This window comes from Salmo trutta, chromosome 20, assembly GCF_901001165.1.
Source record: "Salmo trutta chromosome 20, fSalTru1.1, whole genome shotgun sequence".
Taxonomy (NCBI): domain Eukaryota; kingdom Metazoa; phylum Chordata; class Actinopteri; order Salmoniformes; family Salmonidae; genus Salmo; species Salmo trutta.
Window position 1 is genome coordinate 49,550,745 of NC_042976.1, and position 27,284 is coordinate 49,578,028.

The window sequence follows — 27,284 nt, forward strand, 5'->3', positions numbered from 1 at the left end:
ATGCAGTGGGAATGAAAATCGAATGACATCCAACGTCAATAAACATGTTGTCAGTTTTTGTTTGTGGAGCCATGTTGGAATTCATTTCAGGATAACACAAAACAGTGACATCTGTTATCCATTGACATGACATCTGTTTATGTTGAATATTTGTCCACGTGTTTTTGGGGATGCCTGTAACTGTATGATCCAATAGGAAATTAAGTGTAACATAATAGAGGTGAATATGATATACAACTTGAGAGAAAGCATTCCCCACCACAAGCCCAGTCCTGTGTGGCTCAGTTGGTAGAGCATGGTGTTAGCAACGCCAGGGTTGTGGGTTCGATTCCCACGGGGGACCAGAATGTATGATATGTATGCACTGGGTAAGAGTGTCTGCTAAATGACTTAAAATGTAAATGTAAAAGCCATTCCTTCTTCAAACTCAAGATCTCAAATATAGTTTACAGTACTACAGATCATAATAAGAACTCTCTGCTGCCCAGTTAGGCCAAGACCTAGGAAAACTAAGTCTGACAGTGAACCACTTAATCAGGCTCATTTTTGCAAAGTTCACTAGTCCAAAACACAATGAACCATGCAAAGAATATCCCTCTTCATTAATTTGCTCCACACTTATGACTTGGTCAGGTCTCAGGGAAGACTAAAGTATAACTTTCCCTTTTTCCATGCTTGGCTTTTCACTCATTCCATACTTCATTCAGAGGCAATGGAGGGTTTATAGCCAGACACAAAGGGGATCTTTATTTGCAAAGTGAACACAGACCGAGGAAATTGTGTTACGCAATGTATATAACCTGCTACAGTAGAGATTATATATCAGTGTTTTCCACGGATCTGGGCAAGAGGACCGAATTTAAATCATGTTTCAGTTGAGAGTCAGGGTTGCCTGCCTGAAACCTAGACATGTTGGTTTAGGAGGAAATGCTTTCATGTTTACGTCAGCTGAACCGCAAAGCATTGGATGACGCACTAAACAGCGATCAAAGACGGTCATATGTTCTACAGAGGTAGTTGGAATGGATCAGGCTGTAATCTATTAAGATGAGAGACCACAACTAAATGTGAGGCAGATTTTTTCCACCATAGTCTGAGAATAGTGATCCTTTGTAGCTCAGTTGGTAGAGCTTGGCACTTGTAATGCCAGGGTAGTGGGTTCGATTCCTGGGACCACCCATGTGTAAATTGTATGCACTTATGACTAAGTTGCATTTGATAAAAGCATCTACTAAATGGCATATACACTGAATGTACAACACATTAGGAACCCCTTCTGAATATTGAGTTGCACCCCCTTTTGCCCTCAGAACAGCCTCAATTCGTTTGGGGCATGGACTCTACAAGGTGTCAAAAGCATTCCAAAGGGATTGTGGATCTCTACTCCGAATAGCTTGTTCCATCTCATTCCACAGATGCTCAATTGGATTGAGATCTGGTGACTGGTCAGGCCACTGCAGTAACCTGAAGTCACTGTCATTTTCGTGGAACCATTCCTGGACAATCCTAGCGTTGTGGCATGGGGCATTATCCTGCTGACAAAATCTATTTGTAAATGGATACACTGCTGCCATGAAGGGATGCACCTGGAAATGATGTTCAGATATCCTGTGGCATTCAAACGTTGCTCCACTTTTATCAAGGGGCCCAATGTGTGCCATGGAAACATACCCCACACCATCACACCACCAGCCTGCAATGTTGACATGCAGCATGATGGATGCATGTACTCATGTGGTTTTCGCCATACCCTAGTCCTCCCATCAGCATGAAACAGCAGGAACCGGGATTCATCAGACCAGGCAATGGTTTTACAAATCTCCAGTGTCCAGTGTTTTCGTTCCTTAGCCCACTGCAACTGCAATTCCTTGTTTTTTGCTGAAAAAAGTGGAACTATGTAAGGTCGTGGGCTGCCATACCGCTTTTTTGTCAAGGTACGATGAGTTGTGCATTTTTGTATGGGTCTTTGGGCACCAATGTTGTGCTGGACTGTCAGTTGACTAAGTGTAGCCGGTCTGTTGCTTTGTCAGCCTCTTTTGTCCTCTTTCACCAATGACCCTCTTCGACTACTGGCCTGCCGTTAGCTGGGTGTCCTTTGGGTGGAGGACCATTCTTGATAGCAGATGGGAAACTGTTGAGCATGAAAAACCCAGCAGAGTTGCAGTTCTTGACACAATCAAACCGGTGCGCCTCGCACCTACTACCATACCCTGTTCAAAGGCACTTAAATCTTTTGTCTTGCCCATTCACCCTCTGAATAGCACACAAACAATTCCATGTCTGAATTGTCTCAAGGCTTACAAATCCTTCTTTAACCTGTCTCCTCCCCTTCATCTACACTGATTGAAGTGGATTTAATAGATGGCATCACCATCAAGGGATCATAGCTTTCACCTGGATTTACCTGGTCAATCTATGTCATGGAAAGAGCTGATGTTACTAATGTTTTGTACACTCAGTGAATATTATATACTGAACGAAAATATAAATGCAACATGTAAAGTGTTGGTCCCATGAGCTGAAATAAAAAATCCCAGAAATGTTCCCTACTGTTCACACAAAAAGCTTATTTCTCACCAATCTTGTGCACAAATGTGTTTTGTTTACATCCCTGATAGTGTTATCTTTGCCAAGATAATGTATCCACCTGACAGGTGTGGCATATCTTAAAGTTGATTAACTTCTTTGGGATAGGTGGCAGTATTTTCACGGCCGGATAAAAAACGTACCCGATTTAATCTGGATACTACTCTTGCCCAGAAACGAGAATATGCATATAACTAGTAGATTTGGATAGAAAACACTCTAAAGTTTCTAAAACTGTTTGAATGGTGTCTGTGAGTATAACAGAACTCATATGGCAGGCCAAAACCTGAGAAGATTCCATACAGGAAGTGCCCTGTCTGACAATTTGTTGTCCTTCTGTTGCATCTCTATCGAAAATACAGCATCTGTGCTGTAACGTGACATTTTCTAAGGCTTCCATTGGCTCTCTAAAGCCGCCAGAAAGTGGAATGGGGTGTCTGCTGTCTCTGGCCGAAGAACAGCAGGAGAATTTGAAAGTGGTCAGCCTGGGGACAGTGACACTGGAGATTCACAAGACTACTCCATTTTTTTCTTTCAGCCTTTGAATGAATACAACGTTGCCTGGTTGGAATATTATCGCTATTTTACGAGAAAAATAGCATAAAAAATGTATTTTAAACAGCGTTTGACATGCTTCTAAGTACGGTAATGGAATATTTTGAATTTTTTTGTCACGAAATGCGCTCGTGCATCACCCTTCGGATAGTGACCTGAACGCACGAACAAAACGGAGCTATTTGAATCTAACTATGGATTATTTGGAACCAAAACAACATTTGTTGTTGAAGTAGAAGTCCTGGGAGTGCATTCTGACGAAGAACAGCAAAGGTAATCCAATTTTTCTAATACTAATTCTGAATTTAGGTTGTTACAAACTTGGTGGGTGTCAAAATAGCTAGCCGTGATGGCCGAGCTATGTACTCAGAATATTGCAAAATGTGCTTTCTCCGAAAAGCTATTTTAAAATCTGACACCGCGATTGCATAAAAGAGTTCTGTATCTATAATTGTTATGTATTTTGTGAACGTTTATCATGAGTAATTTAGTAAATTCACCGGAAGTTTTCGGTGGGTATGCTAGTTCTGAACATCACATGCTAATGTAAAAAGCTGTTTTTTGACATAAATATGAACTTGATTGAACAAAACATGCATGTATTGTATAACATAATGTCCTAGGAGTGTCATCTGATGAAGATCATCAAAGGTTAGTGCTGTATTTAGCTGTGGTTTGGGTTTATGTGACATATATGCTTGCTTGGAAAATGGCTGTGTGATTATTTGTGTCTATGTACTCTCCTAACGTAATCTAATGTTTTGCTTTCGCTGTAAAGCCTTTTTGAAATCGGACAATGTGGTTAGATTAACGAGAGTCTTATCTTTAAAATGGTGTAAAATAGTTGATTGTTTGAGAAAATTTAATTATGGTATTTTAGTTGGTTTTGTATTTCGCGCTGTGCGATGCCATTGGCTAGGGGTTCCGCAGGCGGAACGTCTGTTCTCAACAGGTTAAACAGCATGATCATTACACAGGAGCAGGGGACAATAAAAGGCCACTCTAAAATTTGCAGTTTTGTCACACAAGACAATGCCACAGATGTCTCAATTTTTGACAGAGCATGCAATTGGCATGACGACTCAAGAATGTCCACCAGAGCTGTTGCCAAATAATGTATTTTTAATTTCTTTACTATAAGCCAACATCGTTTTAGAGAATTTGGCAGTACGTCCAACAGGCCACACAACCGCAGACCATGTGTAACTACGCCAGTCCAGGACCTCCACATCCAGCTTTTTTACCTGCAGAATGTTTGAGACCAGCCACCCGGACAGCTGATGAATCTGTGGCTTTGCACAACCAAATAATTTCTGCACGAACTGTCAGAAACCATCATCTGCATGCTCGTAGTCCTCACTAGGGTCTTGACCTGACTGCAGTTCGGCGTTGTAACCATCTTCAGTGGGCATATGCTCACCTTCGATGGCCACTGGCATGCTGGTAAAGTGTGCTCTTCACAGATGAATCCCAGTTTCATCTGTACCGGGCAGATGGCAGACAGCGTGTATGGTGTCATGTGGGCGAGTGATTTGTGCCCCATGGTGGTGGTTGAGTTATGGTATGGACAGTCATAAGCTACGGACAACGAACACAATTGCATTTTTTCGGTTGCAATTTCAATGCACAGAGATACCGTGACGAGATCCTGAGACCCATTGATCCACCGCCATCACCTTATGTTTCATCATGATAATGCACAGCCCCATGTCGCAAGGATCTGTACACAATTCCTGGAAGCTGTAAATCTCCCAGTTCTTCCATAGCCTGCATACTCACCAGACATGTCACCCATTGAGCATGTGTGGGATGCTCTGGATCAATGTGTATGACAGTGTGTTCCAGTTCCCGCCAATGTCCAGAAAGTTCACACAGCCACTTAATAGGAGTGGGACAAAATTCCACAGGCCACACTCAACAGCTTGATCAACTCTATGCGAAGAAGATTGGTTTTCTGATCCACGCCCATACCTGTTTTTTTTTTAAGGTATCTGTGACCAACAGAAGCATATCTGTATTCCCAGTCATGTGAAATCCATAGATTAGGGCCTTTATTTAAATTGACTGATTTCCATATATGAACTCTAACTCAGTAAAATCTATGAAATTGTTGCATTTATATATTTTTTCAGTGTATATTCATATCTTTACTTACCGGGAGCGGGAAGGATCTCAGTCTCGAGCTGCTGCTCCACTTGTTGCTGAGGTTCTGGTGATGTAGAATAGGAAAAAAACAAGAGTTTCTGAAGTCAACCTTTTACCAACTGATCTACAACAACCCATAACACTTTAATTGAACGATCAGTCATAGAGCTGTTTTTACACTGTGATAGCATGATATAATAGATGTTGTGTACAGTCATGATCGGTGACTTTGGTGTATGTCACATGAAATAACACTCAAGTAACAATATACAAACTTACCATGGTTAGCTTATCAGCTAGCTAACCAGGTAGCATAGCTTATCAGCTAGCTAACCAGGTAACATAATGTACATTTACTTTCAAAAGTATGACATTGGCTATCAGGACTGCTTAAAACAGCTGTCATCAAGCAAAAGACAGTCTACAATTGGCTACTTAGTTAGTTTGTCAAATTAGACAAGTCAGGTTCAAAGAGCCTCTACAAGCTTTCAGAAAACCTGGCAACAAGGACCACTCACCTGACCTCATGCAGCGTTTCAAGCACTGGGCTTCAGTCTCGAACCTATTGCCATTGCCTTCACAACCACCGTACCAGAACTGGGTACAGATCCCATTCTTTCTGTCAAAGAACCACTTAGCCTGATGGTTTTTGCACGCCAATCCAGGGTCAAAGTCAAGAGAGCATGGGTCTGTGAGCTCGTTAGCTAGAACATGCAAAAACAAGACCAGTCACAAGAGGGGTAAGAGAGAGGAGAGAGGTATTAGTATGGTTAAGATGAACATCACCCATCTAAAAGCATATGTGAGTTACTGTGAGCTAGTTGTCAGCCATCACTAAACAGTAAGTAATTAATATGTAATGAAATTGTTAATTGCTAGAAGTGTTTGAAAAGTGAAAGCAGAACATTTGTTAGGAAATTAAATGTATCTCATTGCTGGTAAATTAAACTCGTGACAATCAATTAGTAGGACTATTGCACATTACAGTGGTTGAACATCTGCAATTAATATTGTGAGTAGTTTTGAACAGTAAATTGTTCATTGTGAGTCGAGTGGAAAAGGTAGGAGTTGTACAGTAGCATAGGTTTCTATTGGTGAATTGTTGAGATGAAAGAATAATAGCCATATTCAATAAACTGCTCTTCAATTAACGATGTTGCTATCAGAGTTAATATATGTTAATGTTAGTACATTTTAGGAATTTATTAGGTCTGTGGCTGTGTGATCTCCATGATATGCAGCGAAACCACCTTCTGTACCTAATCCTGTTGAGCCAACTCCACAAGTACCTCTCGGGTAATGCTGAGAAAGTACATGAATTGATCCACAGTCTTGGACTCAAGCGTACCTGTCAAAACCACCCTACGATAAAGTCCTTTCTGCTTTGCACATTACATAGTGCTAGTATAGCATGTTCCTATTGACAATCAGCACAACAGTTTTCATCTGTGCTAACATAATTGCAAAAGGGTTTTCTAATGATCAATTAGCCTTTTAAAATGATAAACATGGATTAGCTAACACAATGTGCCATTGTAACACAGGAGTGATGGTTGCTGATAATGGGCCTCTGTACGCCAATGTAGATATTACATAAAAAAAATCACCTGTTTCCAGCTACAATAGTCATTTACACCATTAATAATGTCTACACTGTATTTCTGATCAGTTTGATGTTATTTTAATGGATAGAAAATTTGCTTTTCTTTCCAAAACAAGGACATTTCTCAGTGAGCCCAAACTTTTGAATGGTAGTGTATTTATATAATATATACAGTATATATCATATGACATGTACATAGATCACGAATATATACAGTATGTCTATCAATAAAACATCTGCAGTCACTATGACAACTATTGTAGATGACCTCACCTCTTAGCTATTACTACCTTATGTTTCTACCATAAGGGAGAGCTTGGCCTCACTCCAAGGCTCAACATGCGAGCAATACATCTTCATCAATGGAGTTATTTTCCACAAGACATTTTAGACTTTGTAGGTTTTGCAATGAAAAATAGCCTGCAGATATTGCAGGTTTAGCAGCTCTGATGGCCCTGCAACCTACTTATTTTAAGACAGTTTTCGGTCTCTCACTGTAAAAGCTACAGGCACTAAAATAATACTGAAGATATTGTCTGTCAGTGAACAGTTCTTTTGTTTATTAAGTAATATTCTCCTCTGGACTTCTTGGCTCCACATTGAGTTTACAAAATATTAGGAACACCTGCTCTTTCCCTGATATAGACTGACCAGGTGAAATCTATGATCCCTTATCGATGTCACCTGTCAAGAACTACAACGCTGCTGGGTTTTTCATGCTCAACAGTTTTCCATGTGTATCAAGAATGGTCCACCACCCAAAGGACATCCAACCAACTTGACGTAACTGTGGAAAGCATTGGAATCAACATGGGCCAGCATCCCTGTGGAACGCTTTCGACACCTTGTAGAGTTCATACCCCTACGAATGGAGGCTGTTCTGAGGGCAAAAGGGGGTGCAACTCAATATTAGGAATGTGTTCCTAATGTTTTGTACGTTCCGTGTATATTAAAAGCACATTTGTTATTTTCTTTAAGGTCCACTCTGTGATATTTACAGACGTATTTCATATTTTAAAGTAATTATATATGAGTGTGCTTTTAACTTGAAAATGATGAAGCATCATGTGTGATAAAGCTTAATGTGCTTTGAAGAGTGATGCTGCTCCATACTTTGGATTAATTGTAGTAACAACAATGCTGCCAATGAAAATCCAAACACAATGAATTCTCATTGTGACCATTAGATAGAAACAAAGGGGAAAGCTTCTCAAAAGTAGAGGCTGGCTCTTTTTGAGTTTGAATTGCAATTTCCCATGGGACAAATCAATTATCCTCAATAAATATAAATCAGCTACCTGTTTAAAGAAAACCTGGTTTAAATCACGCCAAGCATCTTTCTCGCTCACACACACACACACACGCACACACACACACACGACAGATGTTACTCACCAATCTCTGGTTTGTCCAGTGGTGTAGTGGCTATGATACCAGTCACCTCCATGGGGGCAGTGACCTTATGCTCTGCTGCTGCTTCTGTCCAATCAGACATTACATAATAATGGTCAGTGGATTCAGTTAAAACAATATTTATGGATGTTGTGTGGCTGACAACAGGTGGCTTGTTTTGTTTTGTCTTACATTACAAAAAGGAACAAATTCCAATGAAATATATGAACGCCAAAAAGATATTGACGAAACAGGAAAAGCCCCTATAATCATTGCTTGGATGTTCCACAACAATAAACCAGTAGTCATTTAATTATCATAATAACAATCAATTTGAAATCGTATTTTTCTGAATAATATAGGCTTACTGTACAGTATACACATAACTATCAATCGCTCTGGCGAAACTGTGATCATTGACTATGGATTTCAGGTTGACATCACCATTGCAGAGTAAAACAGGTAACCTAAGCACACCAAACAATCCCTGTGGTGTGTTCATGGACTTACTGGTAGTAATAATGCCTTTGTGTGTGGCCGCAACGTGGCCCTGGGCGGTGTGTGTGGTCACCACGGCGTGGTAGGTCTGGGCGCTTTCCAGGCCGCCTACAGTGATCTCCGTGCCTGTCACATTCCTCCTCAGCACCAGTGTGTGGTCGCGCAGGCGCGTCACCACCACCTCGAAGTAGGCTATGAGCTTGGGGTCCGGGCTGGCCCAACGCAGGGTCAGGCCACTGGAAGTGGCATTGGCTACGTGCAACTCCTCTTGGTCTAGTGGTCAAACCGGGTGGTATTAACACACACGCAAAAATAACAAACAAGCAGACAATAAAATCACAGTCAAAAAACAAAACACATTGACAATTGATTAGTCTTTGAACCACCACGGGAAATGACTGGGATTGATTTATTGAACTGGATGTAAACCCTGCTATTTCATTTTATATTTCATGTCTTACCTTTGTGCTTTCTTGGATGGACTGCCTGGTGATTTTCGTGGTGTTTTTGATGTTTCCTACACATAGAGTGAATTATTGACACAGAATATATAAGATTCTACCAGTGGAGGCTCCTCAGAGGAGGAAGGGGACGACCGTCCTACTCAGTGAATTTCAGAAAAATGTAATATAATGAAACCTTAAAAAAGTTATCCTTTTTAGATAAAACTATACGAAATATATGTCACCAAATACCTGATTAAAACACACTGTTTTGCAATGAATGTCTACAGTAGTCTCAACAGAACTCTGTAGGGTAGCACCATGTACCAGGAGGACAGCTATTTTCCATTCTCCTCTGGCTACATTGACTTCAATACAAAACATATATTGCTCATGCTGCTCACCCCCTTCCACAGACCTATGGTAATTAGGACGACTTCCAGATGACGTCCTCCAACCAATCAAAGCCTTTGCAGTATGAACTGACATGTTGGCCATCCAATCAAAGGATCAGAGTATGAACTTAGTACTATGCATGTGTGGTTTAGAAGCTTGGTGAGTTGGTGACATTGTAGGACAGATTGAGATTGAGAGTTGATTTTTAGGGGGATATTATTCAATTCAAATTAGGAGATTGAGGAGGTAGATTATATATTGTTTTCTTGGTTTTAGAACTTTATTTTTGTAACTTTAGTAGCAAGTAGTTAGCTAGCTAGCTACCAGAGTGCAGTTTTCTCTGCCAGAATGGCTAACGCTAATGACAAAGAAGTGGATTTCTTATTGAAGAACCCTTTTCGTGCCCAGATTAGTTTCAAGCTTCTGAAAAAAACCTGCATCGATCATGTAATGGATGAAGGTCTGCATATTCAAACTGCGCAACACAACAAGAAGGTAAGAAGAAACAGGGATACTGAATTTTGGGGCATGTAAGAGTTGGCCATTGTAAACAATGGCTCGTTGCGTGATGAAGCAAGGGGGCACAATGAGAGGGAAGGTTCTGCTAATAAGGGCAACGATAAGGAGCTTGCAAAGATAATTGCACAGTACGATGCTTTACTTGGTGAACATATGGACATTTCTATTGTCTTCTCTGGATTGTCAAAATCAATTCAGAATGATTTGAAAGCTTCCATCGCATCAACTATTGAAAGTGGCAAATGGATGAGACCACAGACATCAGCTGTCGCTCACAGTTAGTTATCATCAAGTATGTGGATGATCAGGGCTTCATTCAGGAACATTTGTTGGGCTACCTTCAAGTGTCAAGTGGGTGAAATGTTTGACTTTGTTAATTCTTAGATGTCTGCGTTTAACATCATGGAGAAACTTGTTGCCCAAACCTATGATGGCACTACTGTAATGGAATGAATCTTCTATTTGTATTTACTTCCAAGTTCCTCCTGTTCCCTGATTAAGAGGGCATGACCACTCCACTACCAGTGTCAACTCTTTGATATGAACAGAAGCCATGTCTCATATGCCCTCTCATCCACTGGCACATTGAATGTTTCCTTTCCAAGCCCTGTGAGTAGCCCTGTCATTTTTCTCTCATTACTGTATGTAGAGTCAATCACATAGACAAACACATTCACATTATTACACATCAATGCGAGACACTTCGGAGGATCGTGTTTGTCTCCCGGTGCACCTGTCTGTCTGTCTGTCTGTCTGTCTGTCTGTCTGTCTGTCTGTCTGTCTGTCTGTCTGTCTGTCTGTCTGTCTGTCTGTCTGTCTGTATGTCTATTAAACATTTTAAAACATAGAATTTGTTCACCTAATCCTTGTATCCAGCATTTCCACACCGTCATGATTCCTGACATCATACACATCAATGATTTTACTCCTTGCTTGGACGAACTCATTCTTAGCTCTTTTGTCTAACTGTGTTGTGTTATTGTTGTTTGTCTTCTCAGTCAAATCCTGTCCTGCCCTCAGTGGAAGAGTCGAGCTCTTCTCCAACACCACCCATTCATGATGAACCTGTCCTGCACTGAAGCCTCTGAACACCTCAACCACTGTCCTACACTGAAGTCATGGCTCTGAACACCTCAGCTCATGCCTCATACCCTCATTCAATCACCCCTGTGATCCCTTCCCAACACTGTAAGGAGCCTTCTAATTCCCTTTCCCGATTATATTTTACTACAAATGTCTTTATTAAATGTTTTAGGTTAAAATAATTGGTCTTTGACGATTTTTGAAACACGCTTTGTTGTCTCCATGTGGTCCGCGCCTATGCCGTGGGTCTCCAGCCTCTGAATTCTACCAATACATAAACTATAGTGATTTACATGACAATCATGATGAACAATGTCATAATATGATACAAATGTATCATGGAACATGATCTGAATACTCACTCTTGGCTGTGGTGTGATTTGGGGAAGGGGAACTTGGGGAATGGCTGGTCACTCTGGTACCAATGACAGTTTTTGGAGACTTCAGGGGACATGTAAAAAGCGTTCTCAACTGCAGACACAAGAGGAAAAGGACAATCTTCACCTATAGTGTCAACCTGACTAAAAGGCCATTACAAAGTATTTGTTAGTGGTTTCCACAATGTCAACCTGAATGACTGTCAATGTGTCAACAAGTATGTTGATTCAAACTAATTATTGAATTAGCGTTTTCTATGAAAAACCTGTTATCAGTGAATAAAAGGTGGACATAAGTCTAACAGGTACTCAAAAGACAGCAACAGTGTGAAATAAAGCACTTACTGCTGAGATACTTGGGCAGCAGTCGGCCAAAGTTCTGAATGTGCTTGTCGTAAAAGTGCGAGGTGCTGGTCAGCCTCTTGAAGAAGACGTCGGAGGGCTCACTGGCCATGCGCATCATCACGCGGACATCCCCAGCACTCAGCTTCTCGCCAACGCCCAGGATGACCAAGAAATAGCCCTTGCACTTGGCCTCGGTGGCCACGGCAACCAGCCGCTCCTCATCCTCCTCCACTGGGCCTGTCACGAACAATGTCAGCACCTTGAGGTCACGCTGGTGGGGCGCCCTTTCAAACACCTGCTCCACCGTGTGCTCGATGGCTGCCGCCAGCGCCCGCCCACCCTCCAGTTGGGGCGTTTTGTCCAGGAGGAAGTTACGGATGTCTTGGGCCGAGCGGTGGTCGGTCAGGCCCACGTCCACGCGGATTGGCGAGCCGCTACTGTTGCGCAGGAACTCGTAGGGTGCCTGCTGGATCACAGCCACACGGGCATGGTGGATGGATGCCATAGGGTCTGACGAGACTTCAAGCTGCTCCACAATGTGCGCAACGTAGCGTTTAATCTCGGTGAAGACAGTGGGGTAGGTGGTCTCGGAGCTGTCCATGACGAAGGCCATGTCAATGTCTACGTCGGTGGTGGAGGACCTCCTGTCTCTCGACTGCTGAGGGGGGACGTAGTCACACATTTGGTCTAGAGCGCAGGAGTCTGGAGAATAAATGAACACAAAAATTGTCTCAAGCGTTTTGGCTTGTTATGGTTTTCATTATGTCTTACTGGATTTGTTTGGAAAGCTATTTTCGTTTTGTATGCAACTGTCAATGGCACCAAGAAGCAATGTGCACCCAATAAGCTTACAATAGAAGAACTATGATCAGAAAGAAAGTGTGGACAAATCAGTTACACCATCATAAATAAATTCAAAATGTAGAACACAAGAACACACAATGTCTTGGGTGTTGAATATAAATGTAAATAACAATTCGATGCAGCATTTGTGTGAAGTCAATCTCTGAGGATATGAGAAAAGCTCTTACCCAGGCAGATGTGGCAGCTCATGACCTTTTGGATAGCCGAGTTGTACTGTGCACTTCCGGGATTAGGCAGTACGATCACCTGACCCAGTGCTGACCCAGTGTTGTTCATCTGACACACAGGGAGGAGGCAATGACAATTCAAAAACATGGCCAGGTATCTGACAATAAGACATCTCGGTAAATTGATTTTTAAGTGTTGTACACTGCATTCAGGTACCAGAGCAATGGCTACATTCCAATATCTATACTTCCACATTGCATGCCAATATATTACTTTCTTCTAAATACCCTGGTAGTGTAGATAATGGGGCAAAGCCAAAATTATTCCCTACTTTGTGTTATGGTATCAGAGCAAAACTTTACCCTATGAAAGAGGGGTCTATTTCTGCATTGTTTACACTACCTTCAGGGCTCTGGTAAGCTGGCCATCCTCTTTGTTGACCAGGAACACCGAGGCGATGCCGGAGTCGTAGAGACGGAGGGCCGCGGCGCTGACCGCCCGCTGATCCTTCACTGGCCCGTTGACAAAGAATATGGCCACCTTCCTCATGAGGAAGCCGCTGCGCACCCTCTTGAAGGTATTCTGCGCCAGGAAGTTCATGGCCGTCTCCAGGCTGCGCTGTTTGCGCGTCTGTAATGCCTGCAAGCCTTCCACGCGCTGCACCAGGGAGCGGCGCTTCAGCGCATCGGCAAAGCGGATCTCGGTGGTCACCTCGTTGTTGTAGAGGGTGAGGGCCACGCGGGCACCGCGTGGGCAATTGCTCTCGGAGATGGTGATGTTGCCGACCAGGCGGAGCACGGCGTCACGCATGTTGTTGAAGGCGGGCCGACCCACGCCGTCTGAGGCGTCCAGGGCAAAGGCTAGCTCAGTGGGGTAGAGAGGGCACTCCTGTTGACCATAGCAGCAAGCTAAGAATAAAACGAAAAAGAAAACAAGTTTAGGGGCTTTCGTACTCATGTCAATAAATGTTGACGTTTTGGGGCTAGGGAGGGAGGTCGGTTATGCAGTGTGTATCTGAGGTGGTTTTACACGACATACGGTTGTGGGTGCCCCGACCGCCCCCAGTGCCAATTAATACATTAAATATGGTATATTACATGGTGATCAGTGTAAGCATTTTATACTTACGACAGTTGTCTCTGATTTTCTTCACAAGGTCACATTGCTAAGGAGAAAACGGACAATTTCAAACCGATGTTAAGACATTGTACTGTACATATTCCACACATGTAAACTTTGGTAAATTTTCCTATACAAAATGTCTTCTGTTTGATAAATGGATTCCTACCACAACGCCAGGTCCTCTCGGTCCTTTCTGGCCCTGTGGGAAGACAAACAGCAGAGTTGAACAGATGGACACAGCTGGAAGGAGACAAAGCACTAGGCTACTTTCTCAGGCCTGGCACCGCTCCAGATAACAACACCATTATTTGTGTCCATTATATAAACAATGAATGGTTTGTAATGACAACACATATTCTACTTGGCAAACCTCCAAAGACTGTGAATGCTACAAAATTTCGTATGGTGATTTTAAAATGTGACATTACGTGGGAGGTCATGATATTTCATTTTATGGGTAAATATAGATAGCCTCTTCCCAGAGCTGAATTAAACTGCTAACAATGTCTTAGACTATAAAGTCATGACTATGAATATCTATACAGGTATGGATTATTATGCAGTGCCAAGAAGAGAATATAAGGTTTATAAAGTGTTGTGAACACATGCGGCTGGTTTCCTGGATCCAGATTAAGCCTGGACTAAAACACATTATAAGTGGAGAATCTCAATTGAAAGTGCTTTTTAGTCCAGGACCATGATTAAATATGGGTCTGAGAAAGGGACCCACTGTAAAAGTCAGTGCTTACATAAGGCCCGGGGTATCCAACCTCTCCCTTTTGACCCGGAGTACCGATTTCACCTGAAACACCCTACAACAGCAATACAACAGCATTAAAACTCAGATTTAAAAAATTATTTTATTCCAAATGCATGCATCAATTTACCCATACTGTATGGTACACTCTACCTTGATATTTTTACATTTTTATTTGGTAATTTAGCAGACACTCTTAGCCAGAGTGACTTACAGTCAGTGCATTCAACTAATGTAGGTAAAACAAACACACATCACAGTGGTTGTTTGAGTTATAATATCAGTTAAGAAACACCCATAGCACCCCTCATCCCCGTCTCCCATCCCAGCTAAAGCACTCACCCTCTGGCCACGGTTTCCTATGGGTCCTGGTCCGCCATTGTTTCCTCCATCACCTGCCGCTCCCTGCATGGTGACAGAAACATCAGTGTGGGAACTGTCACATGGAACAATAAGACAGACACATATCTGAATTTGACCAATATGAAATGCAAATTTTTGTTTTTGTTGCAAAACAAATTAGAGAGGCTACTCTCTACAGAGAGATCATATTTCCATCTGAGATCATTTGAGTGAAACAGTGCACTTTTCTTCATTTCAGCAATCCTTGAATTGAACTGAGTAAGCTGTGACAGTGATGATGTACTTGACATTACCTTTGGTCCTGGGAATCCTGGGAAGCCCTCATCACCCTGTAAGGAAGACACTTGTGAGTTCATTTGAGCATGGGTTGATAATGGCAATTTAAGATAACATCATGCAAGCTCATTATAACATAGAACATTGATGTATTGATTGATTGGTTGAATTTGTTGGATATTAGTGATTGCATTAATTATGTAGGTGCAGATTGGACTAGTACAGATGAATATGAGGGACAAACAGACATATTGTATTTTGTCAAATGTATGATTATTTACCTTTCTTCCTTTGGGCCCTGCGATACCAAATCCATCTCGACCATCTTCGCCCTGTAAGAAGAGAATACTGAGCTTACCGCAAAGCGAATGACCCAATCTTAGTTAACAGTACAACAATGCTAAACAATGAACAATGTCACTATGTACAGCTGACCGGGGTTCAAATAGTATTAAAGTTCTTTAGCTGTGCTTGATTGAGCTTGCCTGGCACAAAGGAACGGTCCAATGGTATGGTTCCAAAAGTTCAAACCCCACCCATCTGGCACTCCAGGCAGACACAAGCAAACACTCAATGTATTTGAAAGCTGTGAAATACTATTTGAACCCAGGTCTAATGTACAGACTGAGATAATAGTTGAGAAGTAGAACTGTATGCACTGATCTACACTGATCATTACAGTACCAGGACACTATGCACTAGGACCGTGTACTAAGTAACTGCATTGGGACAGATCAAGTAAGAAGCTAATGAAACGAGACAGAACGTACGAGCCCTTCAGTAAAATGATACCAGTTAAGAGATTAAAGACACATGCTCCAGGTTTTAAGAAGTGAGAGGAGTTCAGAGACAGACATAAATCTTGCTGGTCTTTGAACTGGCCGTGACTATGACGTCCAGATTTCCATCAGAAGGCCCAAGAGACTGGTGCATGTCTAAAGTTGACTACTTGCACATTCCCTCTCATGGATTTAACACTGGACTGTGACCAGGTTAACAAAACCAAAGCCTGGATTTATGTCTTACCTAGTCCATAGACTGCTTATATATATATTTGTAATTTGGGTGAACTGTCCCTTTAACATTAATGGAAACTCCCTACAACCAATGTTTATTCCATACTTACACTATGCTCAAATCTGTGGTGGGGAGTGTGCAAGTGCACACTTCTGGAGAAGAGTAGAGTATCTGTGTCTCACACTGTCACAAGCCTGGGCTCATATTAACGAAATGTCATAGGGCTATAATAGAAACAATTAATCTCAGAAATGTATCCACTAAATAGGATAAGAAGGGGAAAAGATGATTCGAACTCCAATAACATACTGCAAATGTTGATATATTGCACTTGTGTATTTTTATTGTATCATCTCAATGTATGTAGACCTCATGTGGTCTACGATCTGATTAATAGTCAGTCTGTTTGTTAATCTTCCCTAGGTGTCAATTGTGTTGAGCTGACAGAATGTGATGTAATGACTTACAGGCTCACCACGAGGTCCCAGAGGTCCCACGATGCCTTTTGGTCCGGGCTCTCCTGGTTCACCCTATAACGATACAGATATACAAAGAATGAGAAGCAGAGAGAGGGAAAGAGAGAGAGGAGAGAGAGAGTTAGAGAAAGAGAGAGAGAAAGCACACTTCGAAAAAACATTCCTTCTGAGTCGCGCAGAGATTTCCTCCAGATTTAATTGCATTCACCCCCGTTACTTGAAGTAAATGTGACACAGGGCCTGGAAGTTTTGTTAGGGATCATTCTGTGTTGACTCTAATAGGCCGTGTATGTGTGTCCAGTAATGGGAGAGTGGGAGGCTTAGGCCATTGTGAATATACTGTAACCTAAACAAGGCTGGGATGACTGTGAGGCATAGGCTAGAGTAGAGCGATGCCAATGATGATCAGTTCTGTACCTTGCGACCCAGAGCTCCTCTCCTGCCCTTGTCTCCGGGGGGTCCCTGGGCTCCTCCTGGACCCTGGAATAAAACATAAACAAATCAGAGAAATCTTCTCACCATTGACACCCATGGCACTGTCAGGTTACATCGATGCTGAAGCAACGCATGTTGTCGTATGTCATGATTACAAAGCACATTCACTCCTACAGACACTGCATGTGAAATGTGCGCTAAAAGTGTCAGCATTTTTTTCCTGTATGTCAGCTGGGAGGCACATGCATTCATTTTGTCTGCGTTTCCTACAGAACATGTGTTACTTCTTTCCAACCGCACATTGCTTGTGTTTACTGTGATTCCCAATTAGATGCCTTTTCATCAAGTTATATGGCGCTGTGCAGTACATCTCAAAGTCCAAACTTAAATGTCAACATACAAAAAAACGTCCAATATCAAAGAGGACACAAAACCCTATGGTAATTCATCACTCTGTGGCACAAACAATTAGGTTAAAGATGAATGGTTAGATAGATCTACTATAACTAGGACCAAAGTTTTAGGGGGTAATATTGGAACTGTTCCTTTGAGAAGCCTACATGTGTCGAATCTTTTGTTGTTGAGAATTTTTAAGTTCGTAATTTCCACTTTAACATGTCAGACTTAATTTGCCCTAACGACAAATGTATCATCCCCTACAAAAAATGTCCATTAATTATAATCCACATAATAATTCACATTTCCTGTTGCTAAAGGATTATTTTTCTGCTGTAGCAAACTGACTCAAATTAAGATCCTACATCTATCTGTATGTCTTGATACAAAGAAGAGACTGAGATCTTAACATGCTGCAGAACCTGCCATTACGGCAATATCAGAAGTGTGCCACATTTAAAATGGCGCTGGTAGTTCACTTACCCTTGGTCCAGGATTCCCATCCTCACCTCTAGTTCCAGGTGCACCGATTGGTCCAGCTTGGCCCTGAATAGGACAAAGCATCACAAACACATGTCTACATCAGAGACTGGTCTCCTGTAGAATCAAAGTGACCAATAGATTTGGTGGATAAAAAATTGTGTTTAGTTACAAAGTGAGTGTGATTTGAATCTGAAGTTCAACTGCCTGTTGGCCTTAGTTCAGCCCCTTAGCTTCAGTATAAACATGGCTACTATGAAAGCCCATGTAATGACTGATACCAATAAAGGTGTAATGACAGTAATAGATTTTTTGGCAAGGGACGATAAACATGCACAACACAAACTACACAATGTTCTGTCAACAAATCTAGAAACACAGTGTATGGAGGCACTTACCCTGGATCCTCCGATACCAGGCTCTCCCTGCACACCATCACCTCCGGGTTTGCCAGGGTTTCCCTATGACATAGGAGAAACCCATGTCTCGGTTAAATACGGTATATGATTAGACCTCAGTAAACATGATCAGTTTATTGAGATTAGATGAAGTGAGTTTACTGTAGATAATTGAGTAGCGTATGTAAAGGACCATCACTAGCTAGATATGCTAAGTTTGATCATAGAAAGTAATGGAGAGGGGGATGCTAAGTCTGCTAATTATGATGGCCCTACACTACAGTACATGTATGTGTATTATGGTGGTGTCGGGTTCACCTAGGGCTCATGATAAGGGTTGTACCAAAATGTTTGATGTATTAGAATAATTGATATTACTTATGTTGTATTAATAGAAGGGAAGGGGTTATAAAACCCCTCCCTCCTTACATTTATAGATTAACAATATATATACATTATGAGGCTTTAATATTTTTCCACAGTTTTTTTCTAATTCTCTCTTTCTGCCTCATTATAAAGAGGTACCTCTGAGAAATGTGTGACTGTGAAGAAGGAGCTCTGCAGGGGAGTGAAGGAGATAAGACTAGTCATTAGACTAACATTCCACAATAAATCAACTTTGGGGAGTGGACGTTTACCGCTAAGTTTTTAGATAACACTAAAATCCATTGTTTATATAGCTTGGTAGGCAGGGTTTTGGTCTCAGCAGTAAAAAGGTAATGACGTAGGTAGTGGCATCACCAGGCTAGACTGAGGGTTTAATAAAACAACTTAAGACCTTTTGTTTGATGCAGAACTTACTCGGAAACATGCGTGCTATGTTCCTGATTGTCAACTTCTGTCTGCAATTGCATTAATAAAGGTTTTTGAATGATTTAATTAAAGATATTGTCATAATGCTAATTTCACCAATGAGCCAATAATGATTGACAAGGACAAAAGGAACGAACCCTAACAGTGGCCATGATTTAAGTCTGATGACTGCATGGGAAGTGCTGTCAATATGCAGATAGCAATGGGTAATTTGGTGTAGAAGGGCTGGTTACCCTGATATCAGGCACAGTAATGTAGCCTGGTTATGCAACATTAGGCCTGTTAATGCAAGGCATGAAGACTGGATATGTTCAGAGGTAAGGTTCAGGGTTCACTTACAGCTTGTCCAGGTGGGCCTCTTCTACCATCAGAACCCTAATTCAATCCAACAGGGAATAAATCAATTATACAGATACAGTTATTACTGAGTTACCTCATAATGTGGTGGTGCATAGATAAGTGAACTATTCGGTATAAAGAAATATTAAGCCAAATATCAGAAAACACCTTTTTTAGTAATAGATAAGAAGAGAGAGAGTAGTCATACCGTCCTGCCTGGTTCACCGGGGCCTCCCTTCTTACCATCCTCCCCTGGCTCTCCCTAGGATTCAAGACAAAGTACATCAATGACAATAACAGGAAGTGACACCAGTGAAAGAAACATAGTGACGGCTTAAACAGGAAATGAGGTGTGAAGATGCTCACTCCTACTCACTGTGCAATTGCAAATCAGCACACTAAACATTAAGAATACAAGGATACTTTATAGTTAATTTCCTATACAAACACTGCAGTCCCCACAGGCAGTTAACACACTAGCTTGGTGAGAGGAAGACATTACCACTGGGCCGACATCGCCTGGGTCTCCTTTAGGTCCAGCCACATTGTTATCTTGACCTGTGGTTCCCTAGCAAACAGAAAGCAAATGGAATCAGATTCAGAATCAGTTTGGCTGTTAATGATGTAGTACAAAATACTTTGTTGACTAGTTTGGTTGGTTTCTCTGTTATATCTACCATAAGAATTCCAATGATTGGGATTCCTGCTATCATTATAAGGTAATACCAACTGAAGACTGAACCAGTATCATTTTTCCCATCCCTGGCCCTGAACTAAATAATTCTGTAATGAAAACAAGCACTGATCTGTTGAGAAAGGCACTTAAACCTAATTGCTCCTGTAAATCGCTAAATTACTGAAATGTAAAATGTAATCTGGAATAAGGCTGTACTGCATTTCAGATGTTAACAGATACTTACAGGATCGCCTCTGATTCCTGTATCCCCGATGTCTCCTGCATGTCCTTTAGTTCCTTTGGGTCCCTGAACACAGAAACAAACATTAGTGAGTGGTAAGCACATCAGAATAATTCAAATGAATTAATGCATGGAAAAGTAGCCCAAAAAAATTATGTTTATGAGGTTGCAATGACCACATGAGAACTCACCCTTCTCCCAGGGTTCCCCCTGTCTCCTGGGGGTCCAGCGACTCCGCTCTTGCCCTGGTGGAAAGCAATAAATCAGTCAGCCACACATTCAAGCGTGGTCTAAAAGTTCATCATAAGTCATTATATTCGCCTTTACTACTGTGGGTCTGTCTTGTAAGCGTAAGCATTCAAAGCTAGATTTACTGTACATTTTGCTTTGTAAAGTCGTGAATTAAAGGGAGGATTTCAAAGCACTTCTGACATGAGGCCAATATGTCAAAAGCTGTAACTGTTCACGTAAAGTTCTGTATGACCTTCCAATTTTAGGATACATTTTCAGCACATGCCATAGAAAAACAAATCTTATTGTAAAATAAATTACGTTTTTCTTACCTCTTCTCCGTTTATGCCATCCAGGCCGATCTCTCCATATTCCCCCTGACAGAAGACAAGGGTTATTGAGGGTAATGCTCATCACTAACATTTAAACAAGCTATTATGTGATCAATATATTATCTATTATCATTTGAAGTAAAGTATTGATTTTTCTATTTAAAAAAACCTCACCTTTTCTCCAGAGTATCCACGACCACCCTGATCAATTGAGAAAAAGGAGATACATTCTTACATATTTTATGCAAAAAGATATTACATTCTGTTTTGATTTCACATAAGTTAACCTTTTGATTGATACAGTAGTGCTAAGTGGGTACTTACCTTGATGCCCCTCTGTCCAGGACAGCCCTGGAAACCTTGCGTTCCATTGACACCAGGAGGACCTCTGTCTCCCTGTCACAGGATGAGAAGAGAGAGAGATGTCCTGTTACACAACATTTACACTATATTGAATAGCATTGAGGTTGATGATGGTTGCCGTTCACCCTAGGGTGCTACACATTGGTGGTGCAATGTGTAGCAATGTGTTACAGCACTTTGAGCACCGGAAAGGCTCTATATACTGTAAATCCAACTATTATTATTTGTAAACTTCAGAGCAGGTGCATAGTGTGACCTGAGGGTACAGTCTTACTAAAGAAGACAGGAAGAAAGCTGAGCAGATATTTGTGAGGTTAAAGTTGTTTCAGATATGAACAGAAATCTGACTTACGGGTCCTCCCTCATCTCCGGGATGTCCTGCTCCGCCTGCTCCACCTGGACTGCCCTGCAAGTTAAGAAGCATATTATGCATACATCTGCACTGTATACCTAACTCATCACAATAGTCTTTCACAAGGCATTTATATTTCCTAGGCATTTTTACACACTTAAGTACACTCTTAGAAAAAAGGTACATTTAAAACCAATAAGGGTTCTTCTGCTGTCCCCATAGGAGAACCCTTTGAAGAACTATTTTTGGTTCCAGGTAGAACCCTTTTGGGTTGAATGTAGAACCCTTTCCACAGAGGGTTCTACATGGAACTCAAAAGAGTTCAACCTGGAACCAAAAATAGTTATCCTGGGGTCAGCTGAAGAACCCTTTTGGAACCCTTTTTCCTAAGATTGTACATTAGTATACAGTACTTAAGTTCAAGTAATAATAACAAAGCACATTAGTAACCTTGGGTCCTCCAAGCCCGACTGCTCCTCGGTCTCCCCTTGTGCCGGTGCATTTACATGGCACTGCACAGCACTCCCTCTCAGCAATGTTGTCCTGTAAATTGGAGCAAATATAAAGTTGGAATTTAAGAAGGGACAAAACATTTTCTGTGTACAGCCAAAATTGGTTGATATCCACTCAATCCAAAACTGCATATCTGTGACTTGACTACGACTTCAAGTATCTTCCTAATGTTCAATGTGGTCATACTGTACAGTAGATTAGTCCTTAGACTTTCTCCAGGTTCTTTCCTAAAAGTATTTGTGTGGCAAAGTTGGGTTACATGGCTGAGTTGGACTGTATGGTACAGGTACAAGTACGAGAACATGTAACGTTTCTGTAGTGAGTGACAGTGACAGCACTCACCAGTTCCTCCAGAAGCTCGTAGTCCAGATCCATGACATTGACTCGGAGGGGTCTGGTGTACCTGAAGCCTCGGCCAAACTCCAGCAGCACAGCCTCCTCAAACCTGGGTACCCGCTCCAGACCCACCAGGATGAAGCTGTTCACACCTAGCATGGCAAAAAACACATATTTAATTATCTTTGTCCAGGATCTTTCTCAGTAGTTTCAACAGCCATAGCAATCCAATAATCCAGCCATAAGACTTATCCTCACCTGAAATTTTAAGTTCTTCAACCTGTCTCTTCATTTCGTTATACTGGCCATCCAGACCGTCAGTCAGATGGATCACAACCTGTGCGTGGTTGGGGGGGAGGCAATCATATAATTTAATTTTACTAATAATGAATGGCATTTATTTCAATAGGTTTGCCTCACTCTCAAGTCGAATTTAACCAAAAAAGATGACAGACTTCAATCTACTCTACTCACACCGTTCCCTGTGTGTGAAGATATTAATTACATTTATAAAAAAAAGAGACAGGCAGACACACCTTGACTGCGTCCGCGGCTCGGCTTTTGAACCTCGAACCGTATGCGGCGATGGTCTTGGCATTGAGGACATAGGGACCGCGATTGCGCAGGGCCCGGAATGACTCAAACAGCATGTCGGCGTTGTCCGTGAACTCCAGGTGGACAGGTTCCGAGGCGGTATCCATGGCCAGAATGCCCACCTGGATCGAGGGGATCTGTCCCGACGAGCAACTGATGCCCGTCATCTTGGTGATCCTCTGGAGGATGGCACCCATCTTGGACTCCAGGATCCTCTGGGCCTGGAAGATGTTCTGCGAGGACACGTCGAAGCCCACCAACACTTCCAGACTGCAAGCTGAAAGAGAGAGAGAGAGAGAGAGAGAGAGAGAGAGAGAGAGAGAGAGAGAATATACGGGGAGGTTGGTTGGTGTTTGGAGCTTCTCTGTACTATGACTTGTAATGTAAATGTTTACCAGATGTTTACAATCCATATGCGGTCTGCTATTACCTGAGTCATTCTAAAGCATAGCAATTTTTTATCAATGTTCTATATGAAAGTAAAGGATGTAAGTTCAACAAGCATGAGGAAGTGACGTAGATCTGCCAAGATATGTCCTCCTAACACCGACACTATGGGAAGATAGGGTAAAATATCTGTGATCCTCACCTTTTGAGGGTTCCTGGCTCACGCCAGTGCACAGCTTGATTCCCTTCACCTCGTCGTCCAATGTTTCCAGGATCTGCTCGTTGAGCTCAGAGAGCTCCATGAACGTGCTCGCCCTGGCCACCGTGGAGGCCTCGCTCGCCAGGTTGTTCAACTCATCCTCAATGTCGCCCACGCCAACGGCGTAGATGCGCACACCGGTGGCCTTCAACCCCAGAGCGGCAGTCTTGCCATCGTCGGATGACCTTCCGCCAGTGACAATCATCAGGATCTGGGGGATGCCCTCATCCTTCCTGCTGCCTTTATCTTTGATGAAGTGGTTATCCTGCACGTGGCGAATGGCAGCACCCGTGTTGATCCTGCGGCCACCCTTGTACTCCGTGCGACTGAGGGCGCTGATGATGTCGTCCTTGGTCTTGTAGGTGTTGAGGTAGAAGACGTCGGTGACGTCGGTGGCATAGTGGGCCAGGCCAATCTGCAGGTTGTCACGCTCGGTGAAGAAGAGGTCTATAAGGTTCAGGATAAACTCCATCACTTCCTTGAAGTTGTCCTTGCCAAGGTTGATGGAGCCATCCACCAAGAACACGATGTCAGCAGCCTTGGCTTTAGGGAGTCCTGAAGCTGAGAGAAAGAGAGAAAACAGAGAGAGAGAGCGACGGAGAGGGATAGAGAGAAAGAGAGGTGCCATGTTGAATCCTATTCACAGTATTTATTTGGCTATTATTCAATATTTATCAGTACATTTCTTATACAGAATAAGGCGAGAATGCATTGCTTTGTGGTTTCACTTACTTGGGTCATCAATTTCTGTAGGGGTCTCCTCGGGGATTGTCCCATTGAGCCTGGCAATGAACCTCTCCTTAATGGTAGGCAAGCCGGGGAAAGTAGGTACCTGAAGAACATCGGCAGAGCTGGTGGCAATCTGGTTGAGCTGCCTGGAGTCTGCTCCACCAGCCCCAATGCCAATGCAGTTAACCCGGGAGCCTTTGAGCATAGGGCCATACACAGACACGTCAGTGGGGGACCTTCCGCCGGTGAGGACCACCAGATGCTGGGAGGCCTCCGCAAGCCGGACACCTGCCGAGGATTTCAGCTCGTTCCTGATCACATACTCGATGGCTTTGGACAGATCGGACGATCTGCCACCCTGCTGGCGTAGTCTTTTAATGGCAGAGAGCACAGCTGCCTTGTTGTTGTGGGAATTGAGAGAGAAATCCGTCTTGACCTTGTCAGAGTATTGGACGACAGCGACCCGAACCTGGTCAGGTTGCACATCCAGCTGCTGAACGATGTTGAGGATGAAGTCACGGATGTGGGCGATGCCATTGGACCCTGTGGTGTCTGAGCCATCTATGAGGAAGATGATGTCCTTCCTCCCCATGTTGAGGTTAGCTGAGAAGTAGAACAGAAAAACAAGTCAAGCAAGTGGGGTTTTACTTTTCATGTTGGCAAAAATGTATTTAAAAATGGAAACAAAGGGGATTGTAACAGTTGAGGCGATATCATACAAAAAAACAGGTTTCCATCCAACCTTTTTATTCAGGGAAAAGTACATGTTGGATAAAACATGTCACAACAGGCCTGATGGAAACAGCTATTTTGTCGGTAGACTTTCCAAATGTTGACAAAACAAAATACGCTAGTCAAGGTGGGATCTTTTTGTGTCTGTAAAATGAATTTAGTGAGAAAAGGAGGTGGAAGTTGACCTTTACGCGCAAGTATTGATATAATAACCATCATACCAAAAGTAAACTTGGAGTCACGCGATGATATGTTGTGTAGTCCTTCCACTACGACTCGGGAAAGCATGTAGTTTATTAGGCTACAGATTAAATAAATTATGATGAACTTCACATGGTGGTGAAAGTACACAGTGATGAGCTTGATGCTCCCTTCCAATAAATATTGAGAGTCTTATTCTGGTGACATGATGATCGAGGCTTGGCTGCCGTTTGGAAAAATAAATAATCTCATCATGTAGGCCATACCCACACTGTATCTGGGAGCTGTTGGCTAGAGCGCACGTGCCAAGACCAAAGTGGGCACATTCACTATATAACGCATTTTGTTTTGTTACAAAACAATACAGCTCAGGATCGAACCAGGGTCTGTAGTGACGCCTCTAACACTGAGATACAGTGCCTTAGATCGCTGCACCACACTCCGGTGTGAAAATATTCATATTGTTTTATGCAGATTTTAGAAAATTCAAATCTGTTACCAATTGGATGGAAACCTAGCTACATTGAAAAATATATTTGATGGGTTAGCACTATTTAGAAACAGCATTGGGTTAAATAATGTAGAATCTCTTACCAATATCTGGAACAGGGGTGGTCATGGTGTTGACTGAAGCAATAAGCTGCTGCTCCACTGTTTGAAGCTGCCCAAAGTTGTTAATGGAGTAGGCGAACTCTGGCTTCAGGGAGATCTGCCTCAGTTCATTGAGGTTGGCATTCTTTGCCCCGATGGCAAGAGGGGCAACCAGGTTGGTCTTCAGCTGGTTGGCTGGTCCAGAGACGTCGTCGTTGGACTTTCCCCCCGTGACTAGAATGAGGAACTGAGGCACACCCTCCTCGATGCGGCTACCGGCTGATCTCTGATAGATGTTCTTGGAGACCCAATCGAGGGCACGGCCAGTGTTTAGACGGTTTCCACCCCTGCTCTGAATCTTCCTCGTGGCCTGGCGGACCTCGTCTTTGGTGGAGTGCTCGTTCAGGAGGAACTCCATCTTGGCATCGTCACTGTACTGCACCACTGACACCCTGACCCGATCCAGACCCACGTCCAACTTTTCCACGACCCTCCCGATCATGTCACGGATGGCGGGGAACTCGCTGCGCACAGCTGTTGTGCCATCAATGAGGAAAACCACATCCCTCTTTTCTCCGCCAGTGGATGCTATGGTTGTGGTGACTGTGGGAGAAGACAAGCACATCAAATGTGTTTGTTAGCAACACAAATTGAGCTACATTAGGGCATAGATATTAACCAAATTCATTATGGTGATATTTTATGTTCTAATTGTACTTCATTATAGCTATGTTTTCACCTTGCATCAACCCTTTTGACTACTGATCTGTTTGTATGAGTCAAAATATATAATCTAGTTTTAATCTATCATTATTATTAATAATACATTATTAGTGATGAACATTTGAGAAACAGTTTTAATTGATATTCAACTAGACTACAGTATCACAGGTGGTGATGC

At 42.4% G+C, this 27,284-nt stretch overlaps 1 protein-coding gene across 5 annotated transcripts in view; it reads right to left on the reverse strand.

The window, feature by feature from the left end:
- The window catches only part of LOC115156209 (uncharacterized), a 56,380-nt gene that overhangs the window by 2,599 nt on the left and 26,497 nt on the right, over positions 1-27,284 (reverse strand). For 2 of the 5 annotated variants that reach the window (XM_029703590.1, XM_029703588.1), the window contains exons 29-63: positions 26,387-26,986; positions 24,863-25,462; positions 24,074-24,691; positions 23,427-23,761; positions 23,149-23,227; positions 22,897-23,042; positions 22,492-22,584; positions 22,042-22,095; positions 21,651-21,722; positions 21,501-21,527; positions 21,327-21,371; positions 20,955-21,008; positions 20,767-20,829; positions 20,349-20,414; positions 20,055-20,108; positions 19,847-19,882; positions 18,695-18,757; positions 18,300-18,362; positions 17,403-17,465; positions 16,977-17,039; positions 15,774-15,824; positions 15,510-15,545; positions 15,196-15,258; positions 14,846-14,908; positions 14,263-14,295; positions 14,103-14,139; positions 13,377-13,882; positions 12,974-13,082; positions 11,943-12,644; positions 11,583-11,691; positions 9,241-9,296; positions 8,792-9,052; positions 8,285-8,368; positions 5,805-5,990; positions 5,297-5,350 (exon numbers count right to left, since the gene is read on the reverse strand). In XM_029703590.1, coding sequence (XP_029559450.1) covers positions 5,297-5,350; positions 5,805-5,990; positions 8,285-8,368; positions 8,792-9,052; positions 9,241-9,296; positions 11,583-11,691; positions 11,943-12,644; positions 12,974-13,082; positions 13,377-13,882; positions 14,103-14,139; positions 14,263-14,295; positions 14,846-14,908; positions 15,196-15,258; positions 15,510-15,545; positions 15,774-15,824; positions 16,977-17,039; positions 17,403-17,465; positions 18,300-18,362; positions 18,695-18,757; positions 19,847-19,882; positions 20,055-20,108; positions 20,349-20,414; positions 20,767-20,829; positions 20,955-21,008; positions 21,327-21,371; positions 21,501-21,527; positions 21,651-21,722; positions 22,042-22,095; positions 22,492-22,584; positions 22,897-23,042; positions 23,149-23,227; positions 23,427-23,761; positions 24,074-24,691; positions 24,863-25,462; positions 26,387-26,986 — 5,544 coding nt within the window. The remainder of the gene's footprint in view (positions 1-5,296; positions 5,351-5,804; positions 5,991-8,284; positions 8,369-8,791; positions 9,053-9,240; positions 9,297-11,582; positions 11,692-11,942; positions 12,645-12,973; positions 13,083-13,376; positions 13,883-14,102; positions 14,140-14,262; positions 14,296-14,845; positions 14,909-15,195; positions 15,259-15,509; positions 15,546-15,773; positions 15,825-16,976; positions 17,040-17,402; positions 17,466-18,299; positions 18,363-18,694; positions 18,758-19,846; positions 19,883-20,054; positions 20,109-20,348; positions 20,415-20,766; positions 20,830-20,954; positions 21,009-21,326; positions 21,372-21,500; positions 21,528-21,650; positions 21,723-22,041; positions 22,096-22,491; positions 22,585-22,896; positions 23,043-23,148; positions 23,228-23,426; positions 23,762-24,073; positions 24,692-24,862; positions 25,463-26,386; positions 26,987-27,284) is intronic. The other 3 variants (XM_029703592.1, XM_029703591.1, XM_029703589.1) reach the window with 2 other exon arrangements.